This window comes from Anolis carolinensis, chromosome 5, assembly GCF_035594765.1.
Source record: "Anolis carolinensis isolate JA03-04 chromosome 5, rAnoCar3.1.pri, whole genome shotgun sequence".
In the NCBI taxonomy this organism is placed as follows: Eukaryota; Metazoa; Chordata; class Lepidosauria; order Squamata; family Dactyloidae; genus Anolis; species Anolis carolinensis.
The window spans coordinates 73,887,898-73,908,646 of record NC_085845.1 but is presented as its reverse complement, the minus strand read 5'-3'; the positions used below and the strand labels follow the sequence as shown (position 1 = coordinate 73,908,646).

The 20,749-nt window shown below is 40.9% G+C and overlaps 2 protein-coding genes across 3 annotated transcripts in view; one reads left to right on the top strand and one right to left on the bottom strand.

Annotated features, from left to right (window-relative positions):
- Window positions 1-20,749, bottom strand: part of ppat (phosphoribosyl pyrophosphate amidotransferase) — a 72,641-nt gene that overhangs the window by 18,442 nt on the left and 33,450 nt on the right. The window lies entirely within an intron of this gene.
- paics (phosphoribosylaminoimidazole carboxylase and phosphoribosylaminoimidazolesuccinocarboxamide synthase) overlaps window positions 5,601-20,749 on the top strand; it is a 67,413-nt gene continuing 52,264 nt past the window's right edge. The window contains exons 1-5 of the mRNA XM_062981539.1: window positions 5,601-5,997; window positions 13,199-13,285; window positions 15,475-15,957; window positions 17,846-17,923; window positions 18,019-18,108. Of these exons, the coding sequence (XP_062837609.1) occupies window positions 5,616-5,997; window positions 13,199-13,285; window positions 15,475-15,957; window positions 17,846-17,923; window positions 18,019-18,108 (1,120 nt within the window). The 5' untranslated portion in view covers window positions 5,601-5,615. The remainder of the gene's footprint in view (window positions 5,998-13,198; window positions 13,286-15,474; window positions 15,958-17,845; window positions 17,924-18,018; window positions 18,109-20,749) is intronic.

Here is a 20,749-nt window from a genome sequence, read left to right as displayed (position 1 = left end):
TGATACCATCACTACAGGGTGAAAAGAGAAGATAATTGAGGCTGCCACCTTCAAAATCTCCCATACTGAGAGATGAAACCTGCTCTCTGGTTAGTTTAATTTCCCAAGCACTCAGAGTTGGAATATAACATCTTTGGAAGGTTTCTGCTCTTGCCCCAAATCCATCAGTGCCCTCAATGGGAGGAGCAGAAGTAATGAGTAAGGAATATATAACTGAATGGTAGTTCACAGCCACTCCTCGGGTATGATAATATTAGGAACTCATGTCTACACTGATTATCTCTAAAAGGAGAAACTTTAATAGATTCAGCAGTACCTGTTCCAAGGACATTGTAATCATTTCAAAGGCAGCTTTGTATTTATTTCTCTACTGCATTCACTTTATCACATGCTATCACAGCAGCACCATCTCCTCTCCACATCCTCCTAGCTGAATATCTCTTTTCCTGCAGGATATCCTTGAAGCTGATAATAGAATCCCCACTGAGTGCCATAAAGGATAAGGCTGCTATTGCATCTTGAAGGGCTCTCATATCTGTGCAGTTAATGCTGAAAGCCTGTGTCCATTGTCAGGTTTCACTGAGCTCTTTGTGGTCCCTGACAACATCCATTCCCAGTTCTGCTGGCATGCGTATGTATATAAGCGGAACGGAATACATTTTGCTGCATTTAGCAGAACCCAAATCTTGTTCCAAGCGCCATCCCAAGTGTTTGAACGATGCAGAAGGGCTTTTGAAAACATTAATTGATGTCTTTATTGATCATCCCACTCTTCATGGTACAACATGAAGAGTCTGTGGCCTGCTACATAGCAGGGCAGCCCTCAGTCCAATCTACTGGTGAAGTTTTGACATAGTGGCAGATGTATGTATTTTCAATGTGGAGTTCATCTTAGGATCATCTAAGATGCTAAACAAAATCAATACATAAATAGCAAAACAGCTGATTGGACAATACACAGTCTGGGGGCAATGTAATGGAAATTCTCAAATTTGCAATAGTGTAATGTTTTAACACAGTTCTGTTTCCAAATAAAACCTTCCTGTATAGTTGCAAGAGAAGAAAATGCAAGCACCAAATCTTCAAGACTGTTCTGAATTCATAAATGCATACACCTTCCTGATTTCACCTCTACCTCCTCTCCACTCTTGTATCGTCAGGATTAATGAACTGATTTTGAAGAAATATTGTTGCCCATCCTTGTGTCCCATTTGTTTGGGGATCAAGAAGTTCCAATGGTACAGAACTTCTCTAAAGACTTATTGCTGTTTTGTAGTATTCAGAGAGATAATGATGCTATTCTGTTTCAGGATCACAAGATACAAAGGAAGTCTGTACTATACTTGAGACTGAGAAAAATATAGTTTTCATGGAGTAACAGTCCACTTCCTTAGATGCACGACGACAGTGGTTCCCAACCTGTAGTCCGTGGACCACAAGTGATCCCCAAGAACTAAGATATGGTCCGCAGCCTCACCATTATTATACCATTGTAACGAGAGCAACTGGTTTCACGAAACCCTCTTATAGTGCCAAGGCAATGGGATGTCAGGAGGGGAGAGGCTGACTACCCAGGAAAGGTGTGACAACAAGCCTCCTGACTGTTGCTTCTCCTCCTCCTCCCTCCCTCTGAGCAGAGCCATTCCATGTGACACCTGGAAGCGGGGGCACCTTGGTGTCTTCATTTTAGGCCTGTTCCTGGAGTTATTTGGCGTGCTGATTCAGAAAATTGCATTGGATAGACCGCATCAGCTCTAGAATATTAAATATGGCTTTCTGTGGGTGAGCAGATGGTGACTACTGGATGGCATATGTTCTATATCAGAAACTAGAGCTGATATGGTCTATCCAATGCTATTTTCTGAATCAGCACCCCAAATAACCAAACCAAATCTAAAGTTGACCAAAAATTGATTTGTAATCCTTTTGGTACTATGTTAGAGGATGGTCCCTGTTAAAAAAATTTTAGGGAACTACTGCACTAAGAGAAGGGGCAGGGAAGAAGAATGGGAATAGTGATAGAAATGCAGAACACGTGACTTGGTTGGAGGGTGTGACAAGTTTAGTTAAAGAATCATAAAAAGTAGTTTATGGGAGAAGAGCAAGTTTTGCGTACAAGCCTAGAGAAACAGATAAAGGTATCAATAGCGCATTATGTTCTTGGTTTTGTACAATCTTTGTATATTTAACAACATCGGTAATATCTTATTGATGTTAGGAACTTTATGTCTTTACCAATGTGTAGGTAGAGGATAGGTGTAAGTTTATCTTAAGCTCTTTGACAAGTAAAAGCTATCAATTTCGACCAAATCTTTAGGGAGTCAGGAAGTACCCCCAAGTCCAAAACAACTGTCGGTCCCTATTGTGTTGGTAACTCCAATCCAAACTACAGCCTGTTGTTCTCATTTCCTTTCATACGCAGACCAAGATACAACATCCTTGGTAGCAGGAAAAGAAAACATAATCACTGGACTCCGTTATTCAGAGCACCATCCAAATAATTTCTTATCAAGAAGCAATTGGCTATTTAGTTCATCATATCAACATACTTTTCCTGAAGCCAGCCAGGAAAACCTACAACATGTCTTTCATTGCATCAAAGCACCTTTCAGAATGCTTAAATATATAAGATACTTATTGAGACCTCAGTTGTTAGAGAGAGATGCATAGACATTTTTTGCCAAATATCTCCAGTATATAAATGAAGTATTAAGAGCAAACAACTGCAGCAATATAGTACAGTGGTTCTCAACCTGGAGTCCCCAGATGTTTTGGCCTTCAACTCTCAGAAATCCTAACAACTGGTAAACTGGCTGGGATTTCTGGGAGTTGTAGGCCAAAACACCTGGGGACCCACAAGTTGAAAACCATTGAGTAGAACAATAAAACAAGTACAGTAGACTCTTAGTTAACCAGAAGTCACCCAACTGGAAGTCCCAAGCAACTGGGGGAGGGGGGGAGAGGAATCAAAGAAATGCTTTAAATGCTTTAAATAAAAATTAAAATACACGTAGAATACAGTAAAACTGTGTTACATTACATTTGTCTTTAATTATTTCATTTCAATAATAAAAACAACAACAACAACAACTACTACTACTACTACTACAATAATAATAAACTTTATTTGTACCCCGCCCCGTCTCCCCAAGAGACTTGGGGCAGCTCACAACATGAATAAATATGGTATACTATTTATTTATTTATATTTATAAGTTGTGGGAGGTACTACAGACCATGTGGGGCCGCGGTGGCGCAATTGGTTACACCAGTGGTTCTCAACCTGTGGGTCCCCAGGTGTTTTGGCCAACAACTCCTAGAAATCCCAGCCAGTTTACCAGCTGTTAGGATTCCTGGGAATTGAAGGCCAAAACATCTGGGGACCCGCAGGTTGAGAACCACTGGGTTAGACCCTTGCGCCACTGAATCTGCTGCCCTGAAGGTTACCAATTAGAATCTGTGAGACAGGGTGAGCTCTAGTCTGTCAGCCCTAGCTTATTTGCCAACCTAGCAGTTTGAAAACATGCAAATGTGAGTAGATAGATAGGTATGGCTTCGAGCGGGAAAAGGCAAAGTGATGCTCCAAGCAATCTTGCCAGCCATGTGATCAGGAGATAACATCAGCTCCTTGGCTTGAAAAATGGAAAAAGAGCATCTCCTAGAGCCAGAAATGAGCACCGCTTCCAAAGCCAGAAAGGAGACGTCTTCGCCTATGTCTGTGTTATATGTCTTATTGTATATTTGTAAATAAGGCATTGAATGTTTGCCTTTGTCTGATCAATGATACTGTAATCTGCTCTGAGTCCCTAAGAGGAGAAGGGTGGAGCATACATAAAGTATATTTATCTTTATTTATATACTAACTTGGGGCCTGGCAATGCCCGGGTTATTAGAAGAAGCTATTGTTTGGGGATGTTAGTTAATATCACTGAAGTTTGATTCAGATCTGCCGTTGGCTGAGTTCAGAGCTGTCTGGATAAGGGTGAACTACAACTTTCCTGGGGCAATCACCCCCAAACCCTGCCAGTATTCACAGTTGGCCATGTTGTGCCTGCGTGCCAAGTTTAGTCCAGATTCGATGGACCAATCTTGCCACAGATAATGGTCCAGATCCATTGTTGGTTGGGTTCACAGTGCTCTCTGGATGTAGGTCAAGAACAACTCCTGTAAATCATGGTGAATTTCTTCCCAAACCTCTTGTTCAGTTGCTGATCAATTCCTCTGTTAACTATGTGACATAGGAATGGGTAGGAAAGGGTTAAGGTAGAGGCAGTGGGTGGAGTCATGCAAATTAAGGAACCCTGGGATGCCCATTTTGGCCCGCATTAAAGCATTCACTTGGGTGGGAGGCAGTATGTGGAGGCAGCAGCAGCCCCAGCAGCAGCCCCAGGCTCAGCCTCAAAAGCCCCAGGCCAGCATAGGAATGTGAATTCTATCATTGCAAAGATACTACAGATTTCCCTCTGTGTGTGTGTGTGTGTGTGAGTGAGAGAGAGAGAGAGAGAGAGAGAGAGAGTGTTTACTGAGTACTGGCTAGAAAGAAGATGGCTCTGTACTAAGAGAGGCCTGACTATTTCTGAGGCCTTGTTTGCTGACGACCTTCACTGAAACAGATTCATGGAGTAAGAAAGGATTGCCTATGACTGTTGATTTCTGCAAGCAAACAGAGGGACTATTGGAAATACCATTGTTCAGTTGATCTCTTGGATTTAATAAAAGTTCCTGTGTTATTTGTTCTGCAAAACTGAGTGGTGTGTCCTTCTGCAGGGTGTCTCTGGGCTCACAGGCACACGTAAGAGCTTCTATCTATCATCTACAATCCCCAACAAATTCTTCTTCATGGAAAAATAAGACACCCCCTGAAAATAAGACCTAGCAAAAATTAATATCAGACGCTGTCTTATTCTGGGGAAAACAGGGGTATAGCTGTTTGTGGAGGTGGGAGGCTGTCTGTATAAGTGGACATCTCCTCCACATCCACATTTTTCACTTTTATTATGTGTATAGATGTGACCCAATTCTGAAATGGTTCAGAGCAAGACTGCATTTTAGAGTCTGTTTGAATCAGAAGTCAGTTGATGTCAGTTAGAGTATGATTCTGTTTGCATCAGAAGTCAGTTGAGTTAGTTGAATGTAGTCAGATGCTGCATCGAGTAATCAGTTTATATTAAGTCAATGTTCAGTAATGTTACTGAGGTTACATTCTCTAACAAGGTCACGCCTTTCCAAAATGTGGAGCTTTAGCATTCATTACAAAGCAGTGATTATATTTAAAGCTCATTGCATAACCAGAGCCAAAGAAGGTATTTCTGCACACTTTCGGGGCTGTGTCTCATATCTGTCAAGCCGAGGAGGAAAAAACCAGCTTATTCCGGGCGCCAATTAAATCAGCATACTTTGCAGTCATTTGTGCCTGAGCTGCTTTATTTCCCTGCCTGACTATAATAGGGAACCTGCTTATTTGGCAGTTTCTCAAGTTACTCCCCTCAGGCGGCTTGAGCCAGTAAAACTGGATCCTTTCATCTCTGTGGAGCTTACTGACAATCATCCGGCTGGTTTCCTAGGAAACAAAATCTTGGCTCGAAATAGTGAATCATTTCCAGGTCACTTTCAACATGGAGAGTGGAGCAGGGAGGCACTGGACTGAGGAGGAGGTGAAAGCCCTGCTCAGCGTCTGGGCTGAGAAAAGCATCCGAAAGCAACTCCATGGCACCCTCAGGAATAAAGGGATCTTCATTTACGTTGCCAAGAGGCTGCAGGAGATGGGCATCTGCAGGGACTGGAAACAGTGCCGTGCAAAGTATAAAAACCTCAAGTATGAATATAGGACGGTTAAATACGCCCACCACTCAGGGGATGCGACCAAGACCATGAAGTTCTTCCATGAGTTGGATGCCATATTGCAACATGAGCCCGCCACTCAGCTCTCAGAGGAAGACAACAGCAGGTGCTCAGCCCATGAGACCATAAGGGCCACCACCAGGGAGAACAATGAAGGTAAAAGGGGGGGAAAGCCCCTCTCGTCCTTGTTATCTTTCTCTGAAATACAGGCAAGCTGGTAGGATTCAGAGCCACATAATGCACTGCAGATGGCACACTTGGCAGAACAAACTGACTTAATGTGCTCTCGGCTTATTTGTTGGGAGGAGGGAATTTGGGGGAAGAAGGTTATTCTGCTCTCTAGCATTTCTTCCTATCAATATCTATAACCTGGGGAAGTTAAACCAGCTCTTAGAGCTAACTGGATTCACGAAGCCATCTTACTCTAAAAGGGGGGGCTGCAATCAAACAGTAAGGCCCTCCAAGCTTCAGCTGTTTTTTAATGACTGATCTATCTGTAACAGATTGTATCGTGCTTTTTCAGCTGACTCGCTTAGCAAGACAAAACAATTGTGCATGCAGTAATAATGTGATGTTGTTGGCTCTCAATGACAAAGGTAGAATTAACATGCTGTCTGATTGAAAACAGAAGGGCCAAACACGCAATAGAAATGATAAGAAGGATGTTATTCCTTTTCAAGTTTCGTCTCCATCCCCAGTATTGATCAACAGCAAATGAACTAAACGCTTAAAACAGGGACACCATGTCCCTAAAGTCATTTGTAGGTCAACAATTCAAATGGTATAAAAAGACAATTTGGTATTTTGGATATAGCATTCTTTAACAGAGCTCTGCATGATGCTGTTATTTTACTAATCAGAAAAACTTAGGATGGTTAACTGTTATGAAATAAGGCCATTTGTACATTATTAGTAAAGGCAAAGGTTTCCCCTGACATTAAGTCTAATCGTGTCCAGCTCTGGGGGGTTGGTGCTCATCTCTATTTCTAAGCCAAAGAGCTGGCATTGTCTGTAGACACCTCCAAGGTTATGTGGCCGGAATGACTGCATGGAGCGCCGTTACCTTCCTGCCGGAGCAGTACCTATTGATCTACTCACATTTGCATGTTTTCAAACTGCTAGGCTGGCAGAAGCTGGGGCTAACAGCAGGTGTTCACCCCGCTCCCTGGATTTGAACCACCAACCTTTCAGTCAGCAAGTTCAACAGCTCAGCTGCGCCGCTGCGCCACTGAAGGCTCCCTTGTATTATATTATTATTATTATTATTATTATTATTATTATTATTATTATTATTATTATTATTTGGTTAGATGTGTTGATAACTTTTTACATTGCAAAATATGAATGAAAATGTTCCATGTGTAAACATTTTCATTCATATTTTGGGGAGGAAATGGGGCATTGCAAGCATCCTGCTGGGAAGATAGGGCGGCCTATAAATAAAGCATTATTATTATTATTATTATTATTATTATTATTATTATTATTATTATTATTATTATTATCTAAAACATTCAAACATTTTGTGACAGTGGGATAAGATCTCTTTTAAAAATACATTTAGAGCAGATTTTAGATTGCTATTGTCTTTCATTTTCTTTAGTGTACACTGACAAATGTCTGACTGCAATGTAAAGGTCAGAAAAAGCGCCAAAATCATTTTCAGTATACCATGCATTTTAAAAATCGCAAAAGACTATTACTCAAGTCTTTTTTTTAAAAAAAAATCAAAATATGCTGCATTTATGTGAAAAAAGATGCGTTTCACAACAATCTTCCTAGATTCTGGCCTGTTAATAAGAGCCAACAACCCTCTAAGGCACACAAGGTAAAACAATGACAGTCAAAATAGACAGATTGTGTGTGTGTGTGTGTATGTGTGTTTAAAAAAACTGTATTGCCTAGATATGCAATCGTCATCGTCTCACTCGTTCAGTCATTTTCGACTCTTCGTAACCTCATGGACCAGTCCATGCCAGAGCTCCCTGTCGGCCGTTGCCGCCCCCAGTTCCTTCAAGGTCGAGCCAGTCACTTCAAGGATACCGTCCATCCATCTCGCCCTTGTCGGCCTCTCTTCCTTTTTTCTTCCATTTTCCCCAGCATCGTGATCTTCTCCAAGCTTTCCTGTCTTCCCATGATGTGGCCAAAATACTTCAGCTTTGCCTCTAATATCCTTCCCTCCAGTGAGCAGCCATTGGGCATTATTTCCTGGAGGATGGATTGGTTGGATCTTCTTGCGGTCCAAGGCACTCTCAGGATTTTCCTCCAGCACCAAAGTTCAAAAGCATCTATCTTCCTTCGCTCAGACTTCCTTATGGTCCAGCTCTCACAGCCATAGGTTACTATGGGGAGTACCATTGCTTTCACTATGCGGACCTTCGTTGCCAGTGTGATGTCTCTCCTTTTCACTATTTTGTCAAGGTTGGCCATTGCTCTCCTCCCAAGAAGTAGATGTCTTCTGATTTCCTGGCTGCAGTCTGCATCTGCAGTGATCTTCGCACCTAGAAATATAAAGTCTGTCACTGCCTCCATGTTTTCTCCCTCTATTTGCCAATTGTCAATCGGTCTGGTTGCCATGATCCTGGTTTTCTTGACGTTTAACTGCAACACGGCTTTTGCACTTTCTTCTTTCACCTTGGTGATAAGGCTCCTCAGCTCTTCCTCACTTTCAGCCATCTGAGTGGTATCATCTGCACACCTAAGGTTGTTAATGTTTCTTCCAGAAATTTTAACTCCACCCTTGGATTCGTCAAGCCCTGCACGTCGCATGATGTATTCTGTGTACAAGTTGAATAGGTAGGGCGATAGTATACAGCCCTGCCACACTCCTTTCCCAATCTTGAACCGGTCGGTTGTTCCGTGGTCTGTTCTTACTGTGGCTACTTGGTCTTTATACAGATTTCTCAGGAGACAGACAAGGTGACTTGGTATCCCCATACCACCAAGAACATGCCATAGTTTATTATGATCCACACAGTCGAAGGCTTTAGAATAGTCAATAAAGCAGAAGTAGATGTTTTTCTGAAACTCCCTGGCTTCCTCCTTTATCCAGCGGATATTGGCAATTTGGTCTCTTGTTCCTCTATCTTTTCTAAACCCAGCTTGGACATCTGGCAGCTCTCGCTCCATGTATTGCTGAAGTCTGCCTTGCAGGATCTTGAGCATTATCTTACTGGCATGGGAAATAAGGGCCACTGTAGGGAAGTTTGAACATTCTTTAGCATTTCTCTTTTTTGGTATGGGGATGTAAATTGATTTTTTTCCAATCTGATGGCCATTCTTGTGTTTTCCATATTTGCTGGCATATGGCATGCATCACCTTGACAGCATCATCTTTCAAGATTTTAAACAGTTCAGCTGGGATCTCATCGTCTCCTGCTGCCTTGTTGTTAGCAATGCTTCTTAAGGCCCATTCAACCTCAGGATGTCTGGTTCTAATTCACTCACCACACCGTCAAAGCTATCTTCTATATTTTTATCCCTCCTATACAGATCTTCTGTATATTCCTGCCACCTTTTCTTGATTTCTTCAGCTTCTGTTAGGTCCTTGCCATCTTTGTTTTTGATCATGCCCATTTTTGCCTGAAATTTGCCTCCGATGTTTCTGATTTTCTGGAAGAGGTCTCTTGTCCTTCCTATTCTATTGTCTTCTTCCACTTCCCTGCACTGCTTGTTTAAAAATAGTTCCTTGTGTCTCCTGGCTAACCTCTGGAATTGTGCATTTAGTTGGGCATATCTCCCCTATCGCTGTTTCCTTTCGCCTTCCTTCTTTCTTGGGCTACTTCCAGTGTCTCAGCAGACAGACATTTTGCCTTCTTTGTTTTCTTTTTCTTTGGTATGTACTTTGTTGCTGCCTCCTGAACAATGTTGTGGACTTCTGTCCATAGTTCTTCTGGGACTCTATTTATCAAGTCTAGTCCCTGAAATCTATTCTTCACTTCCACTGCATATTCATTAGGAATATTTGTGAGATCATATCTAATTGGTCTGTGTATTGCATACACAGACCAATTAGATATGCAGTAATAATAGTAATAATAATAATAATAATAATAATAATAATAATAATAATAATAATAATTTATTTATAACCTGCCCTCTCTCCCCAAAGGAACTCAGGGCGGTTATAAAACACATATTGCCTTGATGGACTGCCTGATCTTTTGTTCCTGTTTGAATAAAATGCAGCACCTTTCCCTTTTAGTCACATTCCAGTGGCTATACAAATCATGATTTTCTGGTATTACTTGTTCCTTTCTCCAGTTTAAATGGATAATGACTCTAGGTGAGATTTTCTGGAAAATGTTCAGAGGTTAAATGCATGATCAGTATGTCCAAACAAATCTCTTGGATAGTTATGCTGAAATGCAATGACACAACTTTGTGGTTGAGTAGAATTTGGTACCCAACTCTTCCCTTTCAAGTCTAGTCCAGGGATGGAAATTGTGTTTTCTACTTGATACTGTTGAACTACAAATTGGCATAGGCAATGGTGAAGAATACTGGGCCTTGCAGTCCCAACAACATTTAGAGAGCGACATGAATCCTCCCCCTCTGTATACTTGGAAACAAACCATAAAATGATTTTAACACGTTTTGTTCCATAGTAGGATCACTTCACAATTCACAATTCCTGGAAGACTGATGAAATAGTGTTTGCTCTACACAAAAAACAGCAGCTGAGGAGCCAAAAACTGACATCCCTCCTGTTTGTACAGAATGATAAGCTGGGATCTTTGTGAAACCTGGTTCATGTCTTGGTACATACAGCCTGTTTGTCCCCACTTGCTTTCTCAATCTAGCACAAGAAGCTAAGTAAATTAGCAAGTGTTTGTTTAGCATGTCATTTGCAAGCACAATCCAGGCTTCCTGCTGTCAACCAAGGCATGGCTCATAAGCAAGGGACAAACCCTAACTTCCCAAGGGAACAAAAAGCCACTTTGAATGGCAAACCATTTCTAGTACATTTAGCCACTAGGGATATTGGGAGGGCCAAGCAGAAGCAATGGATGTGTGCAGCAGCATGTAATACATCAGTGCAAAGTATCACATGATGTTCTGTGTGAATATAGTCCAGGGATATTTGTTCTATTAGCTCATGGCAAACACCAAGTGACAAAACTAATACAATGTGGCTTGAAGATTTCATTTTGTAAATGGGAAGCCTCTTTAATTTATGTAAAGGGAGCTTGGCAGAGAAGTGTTACATTAGAAAAAAAAAACCCAAGATACTGTAGTGTATAACAATGCTGTTCCATTTCTGCAAATGTTATCTATTTACTTTAATTCTATCCTGGCGTTAATCTCATTAATCACATTATGGGGACTCAAAAACACTTTGTGCAACCACAGGTTTTCCCCTAAGTCTAGTTGTGTCTGACTCTGGGGGGTTGGTGCTCATCTCCATTTCTAAGTCGAAGAGCCGGCGTTGTCCGTAGATGCCTCCAAGGCCATGTGGCTGGTTTGGCATGACTGCATGGAGTGCCATTACCTTCCCGCCGGAGTGGTACCTATTGATCTACTCACATTTGCATATCTTCAAACTGCTAAGTTGCCAGAAGCTATTGCTAATAGTGGAGGCTCACCCTGCTGCCCGGATTTCAACCGCCGACCTTTCAGTCTGGAAGTTCAGCAGCTCAGCGATTTAACCTGCTGTGCCACCGGGGGCTCCCAGTGGTACAAATAAGTTACGTTTTTTCTTTTGGATTCTCTGATGTTTTAAGTTTGGTGAATCCCTTTCAATGTTAGTCAAAACTAATAGATAGGCCTGCCCTAATAATGCATTCCTTTGCTATATAAAATGTAGTCATGTTGCCATGGGGACTAAATAGTCAGTTAGTTCTTATACTATTTAGGGCAGGATGAGAGTAAGGCAGCCTCCAGTTGTTGTTGGACTGCAGCTCCCAGCATTCTTCATCACCAGCTACATTGATTTGGACTACATTCTGGTTTAGGGAAATATTCTGAATAGGATGATATGTCAGAGGAGAGGAAAGACCTGCTCTTCCCTGGCAAACAATGTGTGAATAGTTGTTTTTGTTAAAACAGTATTTTTTGTTGGTCATGGGGGTTCTGTATACCAAGTTAATTCCAGGTCCATTGCTGGTGGAGTTCACAGTGCTCTTAAACTTCAGGTGAACTATACATCCCAGCACAACTATAAATCATGGTGAATTCTCCCCAAATATCTCTAGTACAGTGATTCCCAAAGTGGGCGCTACCACCCCCTGGTGGGCACTGCAGCGATCCAGGGGGCGGTGATGGCACCTATTAGGAGATTCCCAAGAGCCCGAGACAGGGCTGAGTCTCTATATCTCCCCTGAGAAGCCTTTTAAGACTAAAGGTTGGGGCTGGGGCAGGGCAGGGCCTCTTCCCAAGAGCGCAAGACAGGGCTGAGCCTCTGTATACCTCCCCTGAGGCGCTTGTTAGAACACGGGGGCAGGGTATAGAGGTTCAGCCCCGTCAGGCACTTGGGAAGAGGACCCGCCCCTCCTCTAGCCCCGCCCCCTGTGTCCTGGCAGGCGCCTCAGGACAGGGATAGGAGCTCAACCCTGCCTCAGTGCTCATAACTCTGCCCATCCCAGTCCTAGCCACCCATTCGTGGCCCCGCCCACCTCCCTCTCCCAGCCCTGCATCTTGGACTAGGGGAGAGGCTCAGCCCCACCCTCTTGAGCAGGAGCCACACCCACCCCTCTAAGTCACACCCTCCTTTCCAGGCACTGAGTAATATTTTTTTCTGGAAAGGGGGCGGTAGGCCAATAAGTTTGGGAACCACTGCTCTAGTATGTTCACTTGCTGATCAATTCCTCTGTTTGCAGTGTGCCATAGAAAATAATAGGAAAGGATTAAGGGAGAGGCAGTGGGCAGGATCATGCAAATTCCACACCAATGGAGAGAGTAAGAAACACTGGGATGCCGGTGGTGGAGGAAACACATAAAATCTAGGATGAAATTGTCCCTGTATGAAAGCCTTCACTTGGGTGGTGGGCAGTATTGTGTTTGCAGAGGACATTGGCAAAGCTCTTGGTCATCTTCATGGCGCTCTCTATAACCTGCAGTGTCACTGGAGGGAGGGCCATTGTTGTTTCCTGAGTAGTGGGAGTTATAGCTATTTGTGGAAGTGGGAGCCTGTCTGTGGAAGTGGACACCCCAGCCACATACACGCATACATCTTTTCACTTTTATTATGTGTATAGATTTGCAATTTCTAGGGCCTAATAAGTACTGGGTTATGGTTCCGTGTAATTTTTGTAGTTTCCACATGACCTGTACATTAGGAATATCTAATCTACAAGTAGGTAGCTATTTTAGTATGCTTTGTGCATTTCCTACATAAAATATTTTTTTCATCTTCCAGGTGAAGTCTCAGTTACACTGGAAGATGATGATGACGCTCCTGCAAATCCACTACTTTTTATTTCCCGCTGCAGACCCATTCAACTTGGTAATCTTTTTTGTGTGTGTCCGTGTGTGAGTGAAATAGAGATGTTTGAGTGATAAGAGATCCTTATATAGTACACTGTTTCAGAGATATAAGAATGACAGGGCTATGTGAAAAGACAGATAAATATGAAAAGTTTGTATTTAAGATTTGGGGTCATTTTTTTGGGGGGGAAATATGCTCTTTATCTGTGCCAATTTGTCACGGACAGTCCTAACTTTCTGTCATCTCACCTCTTTTAAAAGATTGTAGCCTTTCTTTCCTCTCCCTCCTTTGTCCTCAGCTTATTTTAATTACTGCAAACTGAGTACAAAGTGACACTTAGTAGGGTGAGCAGGTTGTTTCTATCTGGTCCTTTCCAATAGACTCAGACAGAAACAAACTGCTGCAGCCTCTCCTAATTTGTGTGTTGTTCTTCACTAATACCTTTTACTGTCTTGGCCACAGACTGATATTGCTTGACCACTCATTTCCCAGTTTTGAACTTGGAAATGTTGGAGGGTATGAAGTGTAAGGCAACATTATCTGTTCCATGAGTTAATACACTGCATTGGTTGAAATTTAAGAACATGGATGTGTTTGGAAGTTTAGAATTTAACTCAGAGATTAATTTACCAACATGATTTTAAGGCTACGAAAAATGTATTTCCATTGGCTGAGATACAGAGGCCTATCCATTGGTGCATTGTGTTTTCTCCTATGCAGAAGAGGTGGGTCTTTTGCCCTGTTGTTTCTCAGGAAACAGCCTTTTTTGCATCACAGGTTGATACTGTTTGCAGGGTCTTTTGGGAGGGAAATAGGAAACCCCTGTGCAGGCGGGGAGTTCTTTCAGTCTTGATTTTCAGAGCTCATCTACAGTAACCACTTAGGTTGGTTTGGAACTGGTTTGGCAGAAACTGGTTTCATTGTGCAGATGATTAGACCAACATGTCTGGAACAGGTTTGAGGCCAGGTTGTGATTACACAACCACAGAAGCTGGCCTTGAACTGGTTCCAGATTCACTATCAGAAAATGTGTTTTTTCCCTCCCATTTCCCTGCCTAGATGTGCACCAGCACTTCAGCACCAGCGTTTTAGAAAGCACTCCAGTGCAGGCAGGTGTCTACAATGCACTTCGTATTCTGCAGAGCCGATTCCACCATGCAATGGGGTTTACAATTAGGGCTTGCTGAAGCATATTACAAGGTGTATTTTGGACTTCTCCTGACTTTGCTTGATGCACATTAAAGGCCTTAATTTGTACTGCTGCATGTATTTTGTAGCCACTACAGTTTGAAACTAGATGATATGGGCCGTGTAGATATGCCCTCAGTTACTATATTTTATATTTAAAATATAAAAAGCAAAAAAGCAAGGGGAAAACAGAAATCTAGTATCACCTTTAATGCAAACTGATTTATATTTTAGCTTAGGCTTTCATTCCACTGCCTCAAACCTGCATCACTGCCTGAAAGAGTGATAGTATTTAAGAATATTTAAGACAGGCATCCCCAAAATCTGGCCCTCCAGCTGTTTTGGCTTCCAACTCCCAGAAGTCCTAGCCAGCTTTTTGAATGGTCAGGAATTGCGGGAGTTGGAGGCCAAAACAGCTGGAGGGATGGACTTTGGGGATGCCTGAATTAAGGAGTGGGATGGAAGGCAATAGGACACAGAAAAATGCAAATTGTGAACCCAGCCATGAATCCCCAACAGTGTGGGTTGATAAAGCAATTTCCAATAATTGGCAGTAATCTTTTAAAGTACTCATTTATGTCTGTTAGTATTTAAAACAAGGCCAATAAGCCTGAGTCCAGGACTTGTAGTATAAATGTTCTATTGGAAGAACTACACTACATATCTCCTCTCAACCTTTCCAGAACTCACCTTTTAGCTGCTGCAGCAGATACTTCATGGACATTTAGTGGCTGGTGAAGAGTGCAGGGCATTAATAAATAATCTATGTTCCTAGCCAGATGAAGAATAATTCCAGCATCCCCTGAGATCTCCAAAGGACCCTAGAACTCTTCTGTTTTTCTTTAATAATGTGAATAATACTGACCTTACCTGACAAGCTTATAGGCTAAGCAACCTGCCAGCTACCTTGAATTTATGTCAATATCTTCCTAAATGTTTTGTGGAAAGAAACCAAGTTAACAGAAACTTCTCTCTTTTGCCATCTTTACCTGATCCTGACCCCATCCCACCCAATGCAGGTAATACATATCTGTGTCTTTCTCCTATCCTACCTGATGCAGGTAACCCAACCACAATACTTGACTCATCCAAAAATGTGTCCTTCATACCATCTGTAGCAAATGAAGGAGGAAAGCACTGGACTCTTAATGAAGTCAGAGCTCTAATACGGGTATGGTCAGACAAAAGCATCCAGCAACAACTGGAGGGGACAGTGAGAAACAAAAGAATATTTGAACACGTTGCTGCTAGACTCCAAAAGTTTGGAATTGACAGGGACTGGAAGCAGTGCAGGACAAAATATAAAAATCTAAAACACGAATACAAAAGTGTTAAAGATGCCCGCTACTCAGGCAACACAAACAAAAATATGAAGTTTTTTAGAGAACTGGATGCTATTTTGGGACACGGTCATGTGGATAAAACAAGGAGATCAGATCATAACAACAGCAGCGAGGAGCCTACAGACTGGGTTGTAAGGAGGACAGAAAAGAATGCTAAAGGTAAGAGTTCAAGCTACCGAATCTATTTGATCAGCTCTGCAAAAGTATTTTTATATAATAGCAAGAAACATTTAAAAGGAGCATATGAGATGAATTATGTTTAAAACACACTGCAAATACGTTGTTGAAGACTTCCATGGCCAGAATCACTGGGTTGCTGTGAGGTTTCCATACTGTATGGCTATGTTGCGGAAGCATTCTATCCTGACATTTCACCCACATCTATGGCAGGCAACCTCAGGGGTTGTGCAATTTTTTTTTAAGATGGGGATATATACATAGAAAGCTAAAAAGGAAAACTATGTGTGCAAAGTCTGCCTTGGGCTAAAATTAGCAATGATATCACATAGAAAACATTAAAATGAAATTTCAAATTGGAATTTTAGAAGACTGAAAGAACCATATACTGCAGTGAGATAGTAATAAAGCAAACAGATTAGTATAAATGGCTTCTGTACTGAGACTTGTTATCTCAAGGAGAAAACAGCTAGTCACATTGTGTCTCTTATTTCCTTACTAACCAATCTTAAAATGCATTCTTATCCAACTTGTATCTAAGGCCCCTTCCATACAGCTGAAAAAAAATTATCTGCTTTGAACTGGAATATATGGTAGTGTGGACTCAAATTATCCAGATCAAAGTAGATACTGTGGGATTTTCTGCCTTGATATTCTGGGTTATATGGCTGTGTGAAAGGGCCCCAAGACAGCTAAATGTAATCCATCAAGCATGTATTCTGGCCTTAGAAGGGACTTGACAAACACCCATTTTGCTATTTCCTTAAAAGTGAAAAAACAAAACAAAAACATTTACATGTCTCTTCACATCATACACTTTGCTGCTACTGAACTCTAAATTGGTCACAGGTTGTATACAATTGTGCTTTCCATATTGTTCTACATCTGCCAAAGGCTAACTCTACACTGAAGAATTAATGCAGTTCGATTCTGAATGCTATGGAAATCCTGGGATTTTAGCACTCTTTGGCTGAGAAAGCAAAAGTGGTGTCATCTGCATTAATTCTATGATCTAGATCGGTGGTTCCCAACCTTTGGGCTTCCAGGTGTTTTGAACTTCAGCTCCCACGCTTCCTAACAGCTGGTAAGCTGGCTGGGATTTCTGGGAGTTGAAGTCCAAAACACCTGGAGGCCCAAAGGTTGGAAACCACTGATCTAGATGCACCACAGAGCTTATGATTTAATCAAAGAAAAAAGCTGATCAGAGTAGTTCAGGGGACACACAATACAGATAGACATATTGATGAAAATTAAAACTTGCTGGATACTACAGGGAGAATATTATAAGTCTGAGTAATATGAGAAATAGTAATTACTTTTTATTTTTATATTTCCTCTTGTTCTCTTCATTCTGACGGCATTGACAGTAATCATGAAAGCCTAAGATTGACATATCTAACGGCATTAACAATGGGATCCAGCAAAACTGATCCCCAGAACACCTTCTTGTACCCTCAACATCTCTGAAGGGTTGAAAAAATAATTTTGAGTGTAGTGCATCCCATTGAGAACACCAGAAAAATATTTGATTTAACCTCTTCAGATCTTTCCAACTGCTTCTCCTAGATCTTAGCCAACATGGCCAAGTGTGAGAACTTATGGGAGTTGAAGTGAAAAGCATCTGTCCTGGCATACTGGAAATATTTTAGAAATTGCCTTTTATTCAGAACTGTGGTTTATTTTCAGTTATTCCAGAAAGAATTATACACTCTACTGGCGGTACATAACATTAAGATATTCTTGTTTTGTTGTATGCTATGTGGAGAAATTCTGGACTCAGCTAAGTATTTATAAGGAAAACAATTGCCATTAAACGTTTTACAGACTGTGATTCTATAATCTGTAACATTTCATCTTGAATTACACCAAGGTACTGGTGAAGAGGACTCAGTCAGTAATACATCAGGAGACCTGGGGTTTGCAGACACAAGGAAAGCAACAGATACAGGTGAATACAGAGACAATATTCATGAATTCCTTGAGCAGAATATATGTAATTATAACTCTGAAGTATAATGACATTATCATTTTGCTATTTTTCAGTAGACAGAGATAACAACACAAATGGCCATGTGGAAGAACAAATTAGCACACACTTGAAGGAAGATATAAAAGAAGAAATTACTGATTTAGGTGAGTAGAGTTTAACCTAGCTATTTAATAGACAGCCCAACAAAAAATAGTGGTGTCTTGGTTTTTAAGGCCTGTTCCTGGGATTATTTGATGTACTATTTCAGTAAATTACATTGGATAGACTACATCATCTCTAGCTTCTTAGATATGGTTATCATGGTTTTCTATGGGTGAGAAAATGAAAACTGCTATCTGGCATATGTTCTATATCTCAAAAAGTAGAGCTGGTATGGGAAAGATGGTGCCATTTTTGGAATCAGCAGGTCAAATATACACAAAAAGGTCTAATATTTGAGGCACCAAATGTGTTGTCCAGAGATATAGAATCATGGAGGTGTTAGGAGAGATCTCATGGGTCATCTGTTCCCATGCAGAATCACAAGTAAATTATCTCTGCCAGATGGTCACTCAACTTTTATTTTTAAACTTCCTTTTGAGATAATCTAGTTCACTGTCAAAAAGCTATCAGAAATTTCTTCCTAATTTCTGAAACTATTTACAAGTTACGTGAGCTTATTTTTGCAGGTGCATGGCACACCTGGCTCATTCAGCTTGCCAAGACAACATCTGGACCCTTTGCATACTTACTGCCTTCAAGCCAGGTGTCATCATTCTGTACATGTGCATTTGATGGAATTTATTTTGTTAATTTTGGCCCTGTTACCCAATGTTTTCTGATTTCTAGCGATTATAATATATATGTGGGAATATGTTAATGATACAAAAGTGTGGGAAATCAAGTTGTGTGAAGCGACCAACAATAAAATTGGAAAACAAAAAGGCAGAGCATGAGAACAATAGTTTTTTTGGATGTCATTACTCAGAATGCCCAGTGAGCATTTGGGGATCTGAAATTCAAAAAAGTAGCATTTCCAAGCCAGAACTGAGAAGATATGTACAGATAACATCAGGTGTTGGCAGCCATGACATAATTTCTATAGAAGAACTGAAATGTTTTATGGTTTTATTGAGGAACAATTGTTCCTCAATAAAATCCATAAAATAGCATTTTTCCTTCAGTTTGATCATTGTCTTATTGCATCTCTAAAGTGATGTCTGTTGTGCACTCCAAACATAGCTTTAGTTAATAACCAATGGCTATGATACTATATTTGAAGTCTCATTTTATCTTTTCAGATTCATGCATAGAACTATCATGTGGTTGTTTTTTTTTAATGCAGTATTTCTCAACTTTGAAGTCTATAGATCAGACATAGGCAAACTGGTAGGCTGTTAGGAATTGTGGGAACTGAAGTCCAAAACACCTGGAGGGCCCAGTTTGTCCATGCCTGCTATAGATGTTATATTGGCTCATAATTTCCATAATTACCAGTGAACATAACCAATTACAATGTTGGCTGATATTGATGAGGGGTATAATTCTATACATTTAGGGGTTCCAAAAATCTGGTCCTATGTGTACGTACATTCTTCTAGTTTTCAATCCTACCCAATTTGAGCATGCTCCCTACTTCCCAATTTATGGCTTTGGTATGGCCAAATTTTGAGGCCGTAGGACAGGAATTTGGAGAGGAAATATACATGATACTGATATCAAGCCTATATTTTATTTTGTACTCTAAAACCATGAAATCTAGCTTGCATAGAGCACAGATTACATCACTTGTTATTAATGAAACAAATCTATTCGGCAAAATGATCCCCAGTTCTACTTGATAACTCTTTTACAGATTAAGATATCCTACAGACAGAGCAACATTCCAATGCACTTCTGTCAAAAAACCTTATTGTATATTTCAGTTCAAACAATTGAATTCTGGCACCAGTCTTTTGCCAGTAGAGGGTGCCAAATTACTCCCTCTTTGCAAGTTATAACCAGTTACATAAAATGGAAAGCAACATGTGACTGCAATTTTAGAAACAAAAAAGGAAGCATCAATTCTCTCAGGTAATAAACAAATCTAATACTGTCTTTCGGTGCATCAGCACTGCAGAATGTATGCATTCAACATCACTTTTTAGCTGCCATGGTCCAATACTATCAAATGGTGAGACTTGGAATTTAGTAAGGCATCAGCACTCTTTTTGCAGAGAAGGCTAAAGACTTTGTAAAACTACAACTCCCATTATTCTATAGTATTGAGCCATGGTGATTAAAGTGGTGTCAAACTGCACAATTTCTACTGCAGATACCCTTTGAATAAATAAGTAATTCAGCAATAATTGATTAATAAAAGCAAGTCAGGAGTGTGTGTATAAGAACCCACAAAGACCAATGATGATGATGATGATGATGATAGTAATAATAATAACAACAACAACAACTTTATTCTTATATCCTGCTCCATCTCCCCGAGGGGACACGGGGCGGCTTACATGGGGACCAAGTCTGGTAATATACAATAAAATACAACAACAACAACAACAAAATACAATTCAATTACAATAAATGTATTGCATAAAAATATATAAAATCATAACAGCGCAACAGCAGCCAAATCAGTAACCAAAGGCCGACACACTGGTGTGTCAAATAAGTGGAGGCATGGGAATAAATTATGGTTGTGCAACATATTATGGGCATAGTAACACGGGCCAGTGGTAAAGTGTAATGGCTGGATATGGGTGGAAGTAGGGACTCCATCAGATGTCCAATCTAGTCAAAGGCACATTGAAATCG